Here is a 12692-nt window from a genome sequence, read left to right on the forward strand (position 1 = left end):
TAAGTTAGAGACTTTTAATTACTATATAAAAGGGCAAACTACATTAGGAGCAAATGTTTTATTAGAAAAGGTTGAAAGCTAAAATTTACAAGTCAGTACTAGAATGGTAGAAAATATTATTTAAAACTTTAATACAACATAAAGCCTGCTGATCTTGGTTTTATGTAACTTCCCACTGACCTGTATAAGCTTTCAATCCATCAAACAACTTTTTCATTGCAACTCTCCCATACACTGTAAGAAGAAATGCAAAAAATAAACAGAAACAGACTGTGAGACGTAGAAATAATATGAGACAAAAATATTCCAGCAACACTGATGTACTAAGAATGTTCTCTACTTTTACCCTCTTCCTGAGAATGTGTGCAAAGAAGTGAAATATGAAAAATATAACAACTTCAACACTATAACTGTGATTTCATTCTTCTTAAATCAACCTACAACAGTCAAGGGATAAGATCTGAAAGACACTTAAGACTTTGAAGACCTTTCTTATTTATATCAGACCCCTACAACAGGATTTCAAGTTGGTATATGCTATTCAAAAATGTTGACATTGAGGTTTTAGCAATGATTTTCCCGGGTTAAGTGTTCTCATTCAGTATTCCCTGAGGGATTAATAAACCCAGACTTAGTTCCTCCTTTTTGGATCAATCACTTTGAAGATAATTCCTTTATATCAGCAGTTGGGGGGCTGGTTATCATACTGAGAGACTAATAGATTTTTATTTTCAATTTAATATTTTTTTGAAATTTTTATTTGGATTATTGTAGATTCATGCAGTTGTTAGAAAAAATAGAGAGCGATGCCTTGTGCATTTTTCCCCCAGCTTCCCCTAATGATAAGATATACAAAACCATAGTAAAATATCAAAAACAGGATGCTGGCATTGATAGAATCCACCATTATTTAGATTTCCTTAGTTTTCCTTGTACTCATTTGTGTGTGTGTCTGCGTTAAATTCTATACCATTTTGTTACCTGTGAAGGTTCATGTATGCACTGCCACAGTCAAGATCCTGATTGCACCACAAGGACCCTTTGCTAACCACGCCCACCTCCCTCTGCCTCCACCACTCCCCTCTCCCAAAATCCTGGCAAGCACTTATCTGCCCTCCATTTCTAAAATTTTATTATTTTTATTATTTCAAAATCTTATGTAAATGGAATCTTACAGTGTGTAACCTCTGAGCTTGGCTTTTTTGGCTCTGCATAATTATCTGGAAATTCGTCCAAGTTGCTGCATGAATCAAATAGTTACTTTATTTTTACTGATGAATAGTATTCCATGATATGCACCACAGTTTGTTAAGCCATCTACCTGTTGAAGGATACCTGGCTGATTCCAGTTTTTTGCCCTTATGTTCATGTACAGATTATTGTGCAAACATAAATTTTGATTTCTCTGGGATCAATGCCCAAAGGTGTAACTGCTGGTCCTATGGTAGTTTTATGCTCAGTTTTTTAAAAAGCTGGAACTTTTTTCTCTAGTGATTATATCACTTTATGTTCCCACCAGCAAGGGTGAGTGACCCAGATTCTCTAGCATCCTCATCAACATTTGGTGGTATCACCATTTTTAATTTTAGCTATTTGGATAGGTATGCAGTGATATCTCATTGTAGTTTTAAATTGCATTTTCTTGATGCCTAATGATGTCAAACATCTTTCCATAACTGGTAGATCCTGTATAGGGAAATATATTTTCACATATTTTCCACATTTTCTAATTGGACTGTTGTATTTTACGTTGCCGAGTTCTGAGGGTTCTTTGAATATCAGAGCTACTACTCCTTTGTCAGATGTGTATTTGCAAATATTTCTCCCACATTGTGGGTTGACTTTCACCATCTCCACACTGCTTTCACAGAGCAGAAGCTTTTCATTTTGGTGAGGTTTAACTTATCCATTTTTCCTCTTATGATTCATGCTTTTCAGGTAATATGTTTCTAAATTAATTTACTTTTACTAGGTAACATAAGCATAAATTACATAGCTCAAATATACCAATGGGTATATAGTGAAAAATAAATCTCCCTCATAAACATATCTTCTATCAGAGTTCTCTTCCCTCTAAGGAACAAACACTGACATTTTAATCTGTTTTAGAGATATTCTATGCATATATTTGTATACAAATATAAAGTTGGCTGCTTCCTTTGATGGCTCTATATACTTCACTGAATAGATGTTCTGTAATTATGGAATCAATTTTAAAATGCGCTAAAAAGATATATATTGCTTTTCCCTTTATTTTAGGGTATCTTGTTTTAAGAGAACGTATATTGTTTGTTCAAATATTCTCTACCCCTCTCTATCAAGGCTGTCCTTGTGGGAGGATCATACTTCTGTTCCTAATGATATCACATAAGGTGCTTTGCCTAATGGAATGTTTGTGTCTCTTCTGAACAGAAACTTCCAGAGCTACCACATGGTGCCATCATCTCTCTTTTCCTTGTCACAAAGGTGACATCACCCAGACTGGACTGCTCCTTCAGCCTGTGCCCCATAATGGAGAGCAGAGTTACAGCCAACCTATGGGCAGCAACCTATGTCAATTTTGAGTGACATGAAAAAATCCTGTTGCCATAAGCCACAGAGATGTGGGGGTTGTTTGTTACTACCCACCATAGCTAACTGATACAGAAACTAGAAACACAAGTGTGGTGCTATCTTAGCAACAACAGCAGCAATAGCAGGAACACTGAAAATATGTGGCATTGGCTCTGAGCTGGGAGTGGTTGGTGAGGAAATTGTCCCTGGAGGCTGGAATGAACTCCTGCCTTGTAATGGTGTTGGTGAGTCTATCAACTTCAACCACCGAGAGGGCAGATAATGTACTGAATATGCTTGTGCTTTAAAAGAAAAGGTGAGGAAATACAGTGTTCCTGGAGTATCTGGTTGATACTGGCTGCCATGGAGAAGTTACTAGAAAAAAGAAATGAGCTCAGGAAACAACTGACTGGCTGGAAAGAAAAGAGAATCCAGAAATTCTGGGTCCTGCATGGTAAACAAAAGTGAACTATTTCTCATCTTTGACAAATAGGAGGTAACCCTGAGGATTTCTTTTAGTGACCAAGGGCATTTAAAAATAAGGCTTCTGGCAAAGAAAAAATGAAAAGTGAGGTCATCATTCCTTTTGTTAGACTCTCTGATTTGATTAATGCGGTGGCTAGTAAATCCTCTAAGTTTGAAAAAACAATTCAGGAATAAGCAACTTAGGTGCTTTTCTCCTAGGAAGTCTAATAAAACTCAAGGGATCTATAATTAAATCTAATGAGAAACATGTCTCAAAAAGAATTGTAGATGTAACTGCTGCCACAAAAAGCTAGTCATAGTCAATCAAATAAAAAGTCCACTCTATTTTAGTATAAAACCTAAACTAAAACATACTCTGCTCATGACTTAAAATCTGTCTCCTGCTCTCAACAAACAGTAAGGAGACTAAAAAAGTTGCCTAAGCCCACGAGAAGGGGCTATTCTTCAGTGCCTTCTTCAGATGTGGGAAGACAAATAATGAAAAAAGTAGGATTTCCTCAATGCCATAGCCAGGATCCATAAAGAACAATGAGCTGGGAATGTAATCACCATGGGAGGATTTTCCCAAAGAACTTAAAAATATTTTTTTTACGTGCTCACCATCAGCGGGCAGGTTGCATTTGAGATCCTTAATTTCGTCTTCCGTGAGTTTCCATCCCATGGTTTTCAAAACCGAATCGAGTTTATTGACATTAACAATCCCTCCTTGGAAATGAAAAATGATCAAAAAAGAACAAAATGAAAGAAAAATATAGTGTATATATTTAAACAACTCAGGGCCCCACAGGACTGAAGTATAGGTGGAAATGTAAAGAGTGTTTTCTGTCAGAAATATTTTCCTTTTGCCGGCAAGGGATATTTTCCTAAAATTTTGGTTTTGGGGAGTTTACTTCTTAGAAATCTCCCTCTGTGGGAAGAAAATCTGAAATCTTAAACTCATTGTCCAGAATGAATTCTGTTGTAGTCAGTTAGCATGCTATATAGTTTTTGAACTGAAATTACTTAAATGGACTTGAATGAAAGAAATGGAAAAAACAGTCTCATCTTCTCACTCATAAGTGGGCTCATTTTTGTTTACTTTATTAGTTGTCTCAACTCCTCACCAAATTCCCCAAATATTTTCCCTTTAATTTCACTGTTCTAACACAAATATTAGTTCCTTTCCTGCAAAATATTATTTAAAAGTCCAAAGTGGAGATAATTTGCTCACAGGTCTATATCAGAAGCTAGGAATGACATCAGTAGTTAAGCAGGTTAGTGAAACTCACAACTGGGTATCTAGGAAGTAGTATGTATGTGCCTCCTAGATTCATCTGGCTTTTGACTACACTTCTCACTTACCAGTAAGAGACTTCAAACCATCCAGCAACCTATTCTTGTAGACTGTCCCATTAGCTACAGGAAACATAAATCAAATCATACACAAGTAAGTGATGTGGAGATTCGCCAAGGCAGCAAGTCATAAGTTAATGTAAGGAGAATTTGTACTTTTCTCTAGAAAATTTCCAAATTACTTTCAAATTTTAAAAAGTGAAATGGCCACCAATGTATCCACTCTATTCAATTGTTGGCACCTAAGCATGTTAATGCTGGCAATCTGCAACGCTTTCATGGCTTTTTTTTAAAGATTTTATTTATTTATTTATTTGACAGAGAGAGAGAGAGAGAGACAGCCAGTGAGAGAGGGAACACAAGCAGGGGTAGTGGGAGAGGAAGAAGCAGGCTCCCAGTGGAGGAGGACTCCGGGATCACGCCCTGAGCTGAAGGCAGACGCTTAACGACTGGGCTACCCAGGTGTCCCATGCTTTCATGCTTTTGAAAAAAAAATTCCTTTGCCACTCTTTCATCTAGTTAGGATCTGGTATACCTTTTAGAATCCCCTGTCTATGGAATCACGGCTACAAAAGATATTTCTTAACCTTGACGGCAGGTTGTGAATAAAGCAGCAGCTGATTTCCAACTAAAACTCTGTAATGGATAGGATTCCTTCTTAAAAATCTTCTCTTAAAATGTGTTTATTATGAAAACTTTTAACCATATACAAAAGCAGAATAGAAACAATGAATCCCCCTACGTACTCTGCTCAGTTACCGATGTTCTACCATTTGATAGAATCCTTTTAAGGTGAAACTGGATCATTTTCTTGAAAAATTAATTGGACTATAGACATAATTTTACTTAAATGTATAAACTGAACCATAATATAATGGCTATACTTTTCCAGTCTAGTCTTTGGTTTCGTTTTTGTATAAATGCCTCTCTACTTCTCCCTTCTCAGTTTACGGTCCAGCCACAAGCCCCCAGATAGCTCACATTAACAATCTAGAATCTAGAATATATCTTTACATTATCTATCAATATATGTATAGATACATAGTTACATTAGTGAAATCATTTATTCTAAGTAATTGTTGAAAGTAGTTTTTCTATGCTATATTAGAAAGTTTATAGATGTTCTCACAAAATAAGAAATGTATGCTTCCTTCAAGACCACAGTAACATTTTAAATGCTTACCATTAACTGGCAGATTTTTTACTAGCTCTCCACATTCCTTATCTGTGACACTCACTCCTATGTTTTCCAGGACATTTCCCACATCACTGACATCAACCTCTCCTCCTTCAACATAACAAAATGGGCACAGATTAGTATAGAGAAGGGTCTAACACCTCCAAAAACATGTTGATGTCTTTTCAGCTTCAGCTACCATAGCTGAATGACCAACACACACACACACACACACGAATATGCTAACTGTTCACCACTGCCTTTAATTGGGGTAGGAACAGAATTTCTTCCTTACTCTTACTAAAGTAATAGACATACTGGTGCAGTTTATATAATGCAAATTAGGACACTGTAGGCATAAGATCCATTTATTTTGTAAGGATATTATTTCTCCCCTAATTTCTTAATGATAAGAGAACTTTATCTTTGTGAAAATTTGCTCTATCATTTGCTGTGCTAATTTAAATTTGGCAGTCAAAATCAAGAATAGTGACTACTCTTGGCAAATATTTCAGAACAAAGAAATTTGCTACTAGAATTTTGCACTGAAAAATTAGTGCTAAAGGGTAGATATTCTAAAGTGTAATTCTGGGCAACTGAATGCAGGTATTCATCAATATAGAAGAAAATGGGTAGAATAAAGAAGGAAATGGAGAAATGATGGGTCTACATAAAAATATAAATCAGTGTAAAGAATTAAGACATTAGATTTATAGAAACTTCTAACTAACCTGTAATAGTTTCCACTGCTTCCACCAATTTTTTGAGACCAATCTTCCCATTAGCTGTAAGAAATATAATTAGGACGTGGCAATGCTATAAAAAGATAAAGGAGCTAAATTAAGAAATAGATGCCTGAGCCAGGGTGCCAAGCCCCAGCCATGCTCTAGTTTGCCATCGGATATCAATTAGGAAACACAAATTCAAAGATAAAATCATGAAGATACTCTCAATGATAGCCAAAACAGAGCATTAAACCCCAAGCATGGCACTCTTTTTGGCTTAGGGCTCTGTCCTGCTAACTGCACTGGTCACACACTGTCATTACCCAAAGCAAGATAAAAGGAAGGCCCGTAGTGCCTCAAACTTATGAAGCAAAAGACTCAAGAGGAGGGGTAACTGCATAATCCATAATCCCCATTCCTTAGGTCTTCGTAAAGTTTCTGAATAATGTTTTAAAATATAATGAGAAGATAATGCATCACAATATAGTAAATAGTGATTAGGACTCAAAGAGCATGAAGTTGAGATGGGAGGTGACAGAGAAGCTGAGTGTGTGCAAGAGGAGGAAAGAAGCCTAAGATTACACCAGAATAATCTGGATATGAGCCAGTTTCCCTACTGTGAAATTTAAGGCTTGTCTAAATTGTGGCTGGTGCCAGGCTCCTCTAAGAATGAACAAGTCTCAGCTGGGGACAAAGCAAACCTATCTGCTGCAATCTGGTTTTTGGATGTCAACCTGGAAATATATATTCTTACTTCAGTGCAGATGACTGGGAAACAGTCCTCCTTTATTGATTTATTTTGATTGGATTTCGTTTGCCGTTATCTTCTTTAGTTGTAGACACGTGAGGCTTTTTAGGAAAGTGCTACTTGGCCTCAAATCACACGGTGCATATATATTTTAGGCAATTGTTAATGAAAACAAAACAGAGAAACGGCTATCTACCAAAACTCTTATTTCCTCTCATAATATAGAATTATAGAGGGAAGTAGATGCCCAGCCAGATAGTATGTTCCTACCACTGCCCAACCCACCTCCCCCTTGCATTTAGATGGACCATGTGACTAGTTCCCCACAAAAGAATGCTTATGGAAATGATGCATGCCACAGCTCTCTCCTTCTCGCTCTCTTTTCCATTCCATTAATTAGATAAAAACAATGAAAAGGCCCTAAGACGGAATCCAAGAGGCAAGCAACCTGTGTCACTGAATGGAGAAGAGCCACTCTCCATCAACCAAGAACACTCTCACCTTGGACTTTCATGGAGAAGAGAACTAAACTTCTATTGTGTTTAACCATGACACGTTTTAGGTTTGTTTTTAAATAAAAGTTTAGTTTACCCTAAATAACCCATGCTCTGTTCTTAAATTAGGACTGGTTTATCCCTATCTTTGCAAAATGCTTCTACGTTCTTTTGGTATACCCAATATCACTAATTCATGTGCATTTTCTGACACCAGCCCATAAATGTAAACTCCTCTCTAAGGGTCATTAGTATCTACAGTCCTCACCATCGGGTGTTAAATATTCTGTCAGACCTTCACGTTCCTTTTCTGTGAGTTTGATTCCTAGGTTTTCCAGAACATTGTCTAGGTTATTGACTTTAAACATTCCTCCTTAAGAAACAAACAGGAAAGAATCATGAAGAAAAATTAGTACATGATTTCAAAAGATTAAGGTACATACGTAAATTTTTTTTAATCTCACATGCATTTAGTTTAATAGAAAACAAAGACAAATGTACAACTTATTTCTATTAGTGAACATGCATATAAGGTTAGCTCAGCACATCACCTATAATGAGATCAAGAACAACTTAGATAAAAATGTTCTGATGCTGGGGGCGCTTGGCTGGCTCAGTCAGTAGACTACGTGACTCTTGATCTCAGTGTCATCAGTTTAAGACCCACACTGGGTATTGAGCTTAGTTAAACATTATTTTGAGGTTGAAGCATTACTGGGTGTTGGGTTGTATTATATGTGTTTAGAGGTATTATTTGCAATAGTAAGTAATACTCACCTGTTAGAAGAGGGACCAAAAGAATACCAATGGTAAGATCATCCCCATGGGGAATACAGAGAGAATACTGTGCATGTCTGTCCCCAAAACAAAGTCAAGGCATCAGCTGAGAGGGATAGTTCAAGTTTCAGATCATCAATGTTCTGTGCTTGCAAGTGTATTAAAGATTAAAAGATTATACAAGTGGATTCATTTGTTCTCACAGGGAAGAGTGTCACGAACAACATATTCACCACAAAATTCTGCAAGGAATGTTGCTGACTGTCATTATTCCAAGGATCTGGGCTGGCAGACCAGCCACCTGCAGGAGTTTTCTCATCAAATAGGAAGCAACAAACCTGTAAACTTTCTTCTTTCCCTTCCTTCTTCCCCTTCCTATCTTTTTCTGAGGACTGATAGGAAGAGGAAGTAAAAAAGTATCGTGGCCACAATACCATACTTCTTTTCCACATTTGTTGTTGCTGCTGTTGTTGCTAACTGTTCTTTGGGTAAGAACGTTTTATAGAAAATAACTTGATTCGTGCAATGAAATGATATTAAAGAGCACTCCAAAATTCTTTCTGTTGTTGTTGTTGGGCAAATCCCCAGAAAAACTGCCTATGATGCTCTCTATATTATTTGTTGTATAAATTAGATTTCACATCCGTTCAAGAGAGAATGGATTCCTTGCAATGCTATAACATGGGTGATTATATAAAAGTACTGTGTGGTGAATGTAATGAAATACAAAATCTAAACATAGTAATGTGGACATGCTTCAAAACCTGCTGGTAAAGATGTCTGTGTTGATATTTGTGTTGATATTTAGCAGACCTTCCTGCTAATCATGGTTCTTAAATACCTTTTATAGACTTCACACCATCCAACAATCTGTTCTGATACACCTTTCCAGTAGCTATTAGAAAATAGAAAAAGCACAGTTTATATCTGAAGGAAAAGGACATGGACAGACACAGAGTTATTGGCAACTGGGTAATTTCAGTAGGAAAGGTTTTTTCCCTGAGAAATCTCTTCCACCTTTCCATCAAATAAAAATTATTTTGGGAAAAAGAACATGGTCTTGGTGACAAAAATGTAGATAGTGTTCAGCGACCAAGAAGAATGATGGCAACTCTACTGTGTAGAAATAAAACATCACTACTTCTCTGTGTCCCTGTTCCTTTTTCCCCCCTAGTCTCTCACTCCCCTCAGTTTCCTTCCTTTCCCTTCCCATCCTTTAGGCCTCTCAGGAGTGGGAGCTGGTAGCATTATAACAATCTGCATCAGCTTTGATGGCAAAATTCTCAGTGCAAGAGTTTGGTGACTCCTAGATTGAATCTATATGTCAGTGAACTCACCTTTTTTAAAAATCCTTTTTAAGAGACAACATTCTAGAACTGTCTACAATGACCCCAGAAAGGCTACCCTGGCACTTAGATGGCTCACCGTCAATTGGCACAGTGTGTTTCAGCTTCACAAATTCTTTCTCAGGGAGCTCGATCCCCATGCTTCCCAGAACTTTTAGCAGATCGTTGGCATCAATCTTTTTTCCTTTCAAAAGACAGGAACATCAGAGCTTGATGATTGGGAATCTAATGATTCCAAATAATGATGAAATGACCACCTTCATCTTGGCGGTAGTGAATGGGTAAGATGAGACACACCCAACTACTCAGAATTACAGGGAAACCACAAACAGAACACAGGTCCTTAAAGTCATCAAAGGAATACTTCTTGGGTGCCTGGGTGGCTCAGTTGGTAAAGCATCTGCCTTTGGCTCAGGTCATGATCCCAAGGATCTGGAATCAATCCCTTCATCTGAGCTCTGCTCAGTGGGGAGTCTGCTTCTCCCTTTCCCCCTGCCCCTGCCACCCCACTCATGGTTTGTCTTTCTCTCTTTCTCAAATAAATAAATAAAATCTTAAAAATAAAAAAAAAAAAAGGAATACTCTCAGCAATGGATTGTGTGCATCTAATGAAGCAGAGGGTAAGTTTGGCCTACAAATTAGGATAATGGAAATAATGTAAATTTGTGATTCCAGCAGGGGAATTTAGAATTGTGGGGAGAGTGTAAATTATGTGATTTTTCTCTTTATATATGTCTGTCAAAGTATGAGGTTATTTGAATATTGGTGAGGTAAATGATATTACTGCCTTATGGAAAACATCTGCCAAATTTCTTAACAAAGTACAGAATTTTAATTGTATTTCAAAATTTTAAGTTGTGCAAATAAGTACAGTGTAGGACTCTGAAAGTAAGTATTTGATGAAACATAATATAAAGACAAAATATAACAGTTTGGGTAAGTTGAAAAGATATATTTTTTTTAAAGATTTTATTTATTTATTTGACAGAGAGAGACAGCCAGCGAGAGAGGGAACACAAGCAGGGGGAGTGGGAGAGGAAGAAGCAGGCTCCTAGCAGAGGAGCCTGACGTGGGGCTCGATCCCAGAACGCCGGGATCACGCCCTGAGCCGAAGGCAGATGCTTAACGACTGCGCCACCCAGGTGCCCCTGAAAAGATATTTTTAAGATGATATATTTTTTTTATGTTTTTATTTTAGTTCCGGTCAGTTAGTTAGTGTAATATTAGACTCTGATGTACAATATAGTGATTCAACAGTTCCATACAACACCTGGTGCTCATCACAATAGTGAGCTCCTTAGGTTCCCATCACCTATTTCATCCATCCCCCTGCCCACCTCCCTTCGGATAACCATCAGTATGTTCTCTATAGTTAAGAGTCTGTTTCTGGTTTGCCTCTATGTTTCTTTTCTTTTTTTTTCTCCCATTCTCTTAATAAAACAGTACAATTTTACAGTAACTTGCCACTCACCAGAAAAAGCTTTCGATGCATCTATTAACTTTTTCATTTTCACCTTACCATTATCTGTTAGGAAACACATGTAAATCAAACAGATATAACACTGACACTCATTAGCAATATGAAACTTTAACAATAAAACAATGTAAGTATATTCTAATATTTTATCATATATTCATTCCTACCATGGGCCAGAAATTCTAAAATATTACTAAAATCATTCAGCTGTAGGAAATTAAACCTCTGGCAGTTAAGGATGAGATACAAAATTAAATCACCATTTTCCATAGAGTCGCTTCATGGCTCCTATGTATTTGAAAACCCTCTACTGTTTATATCAAGCACAAAGAATAGGATTTACAATTTGTTTGTGCTACATATTAATGTTTGTATTTGGCTGTTATAATTGATCTCCTTATGTAATAAGCTAATACTTAGTAGTTCTTGACTTTTCTTTGACAGAGTTTCTTTCTTTTTTTTTTTTTTTTAAGATTTTATTTATTTATTTGACAGAGATAGAGACAGCCAGTGAGAGAGGGAACACAAGCAGGGGGAGTGGGAGAGGAAGAAGCAGGCTCATAGCGGAGGAGCCTGATGTGGGGCTCGATCCCATAACGCCGGGATCACGCCCTGAGCCAAAGGCAAACGCTTAACGACTGAGCCACCCAGGCGCCCCTTTGACAGAGTTTCTTATTCCTTTATTCTGTGAAAATAAATTAAAGATCACTTCAGTGATCAGCTTAAGATAATTTTAAAAGTAGAGATTCTGTGTATTTTTAAATCAATATTTAAAGACATTAACATGAAAGCATATTACAAAGATAGAATTAACTCAGAAATTTGGAATACTATAGGATCTCAGATTTTTCTTTATTAGACAAAAAACAACTAAGATATTGCATTTGCATAAAATATTGTTTTTTGTCTAATTGTAGATGACAAATATTTAAATAGAAGATTCATGTTATTCTTGTTCTTTATTTTCTTCTGGCTCTAAAAGTATAGAGCAGGCCATTTTTCATTTTTAAACAATTTATTGAGATACAATTTACATACCAAACAATTCACTCATTTAAAGTACAAAGATGAACATTTTTAGGATATGCACTGAATTCTGCAACTATCACCACATCTAATTTTAGAACATTGTCATCATCACAAAAAGAAACTTCATTAGAAAAAAAGGAAACCTCATACCGTTAGTTTGCAGTTCCTGCCCATTGCCCCAACCTTAATACTAGGCAATCACTAAAATCTGTGTCAGGGAAAATGTCAGGAATGACTACTAAGTGTCAATACATTACATGAGGAGATAATTTCTGAAATCCAAACGGAAACCTTAATATGTAGTAATACAGATCTACTTATTCTGGACATTTCATATAAATGGAATCACACAATACGTCGTCTTTTGTGATTGGCTTTTTTCTAGCTTCATATTTTCATTGATCCACTGCACTTCAGTCCTAATTCAGCTTTAATTATATTTCAGAGTTTGTTTCTAATTCATCAAGGAAGATGCCTGAGAATCTATGGCCTTTAGATCATGGAATTTGAAATAGGGAGTGGAATATGATACGGCTCCAAAAAAAGGC

General features: G+C 36.6%; 1 protein-coding gene across 1 annotated transcript in view; it reads right to left on the minus strand.

Moving 5' to 3' along the window:
* EFCAB13 (EF-hand calcium binding domain 13) overlaps window positions 1-12692 on the minus strand; it is a 201090-nt gene that overhangs the window by 29195 nt on the left and 159203 nt on the right. The window contains exons 40-43 of the mRNA XM_087854723.1: window positions 9134-9187; window positions 7784-7888; window positions 6280-6333; window positions 5555-5659 (exon numbers count right to left, since the gene is read on the minus strand). Of these exons, the coding sequence (XP_087710849.1) occupies window positions 5555-5659; window positions 6280-6333; window positions 7784-7888; window positions 9134-9187 (318 nt within the window). The remainder of the gene's footprint in view (window positions 1-5554; window positions 5660-6279; window positions 6334-7783; window positions 7889-9133; window positions 9188-12692) is intronic.

The sequence above is a fragment of the Ursus americanus genome, chromosome 23 (genome assembly GCF_024610735.1).
Source record: "Ursus americanus isolate L20-20 chromosome 23, mUrsAme1.1.p, whole genome shotgun sequence".
NCBI lineage: Eukaryota > Metazoa > Chordata > Mammalia > Carnivora > Ursidae > Ursus > Ursus americanus.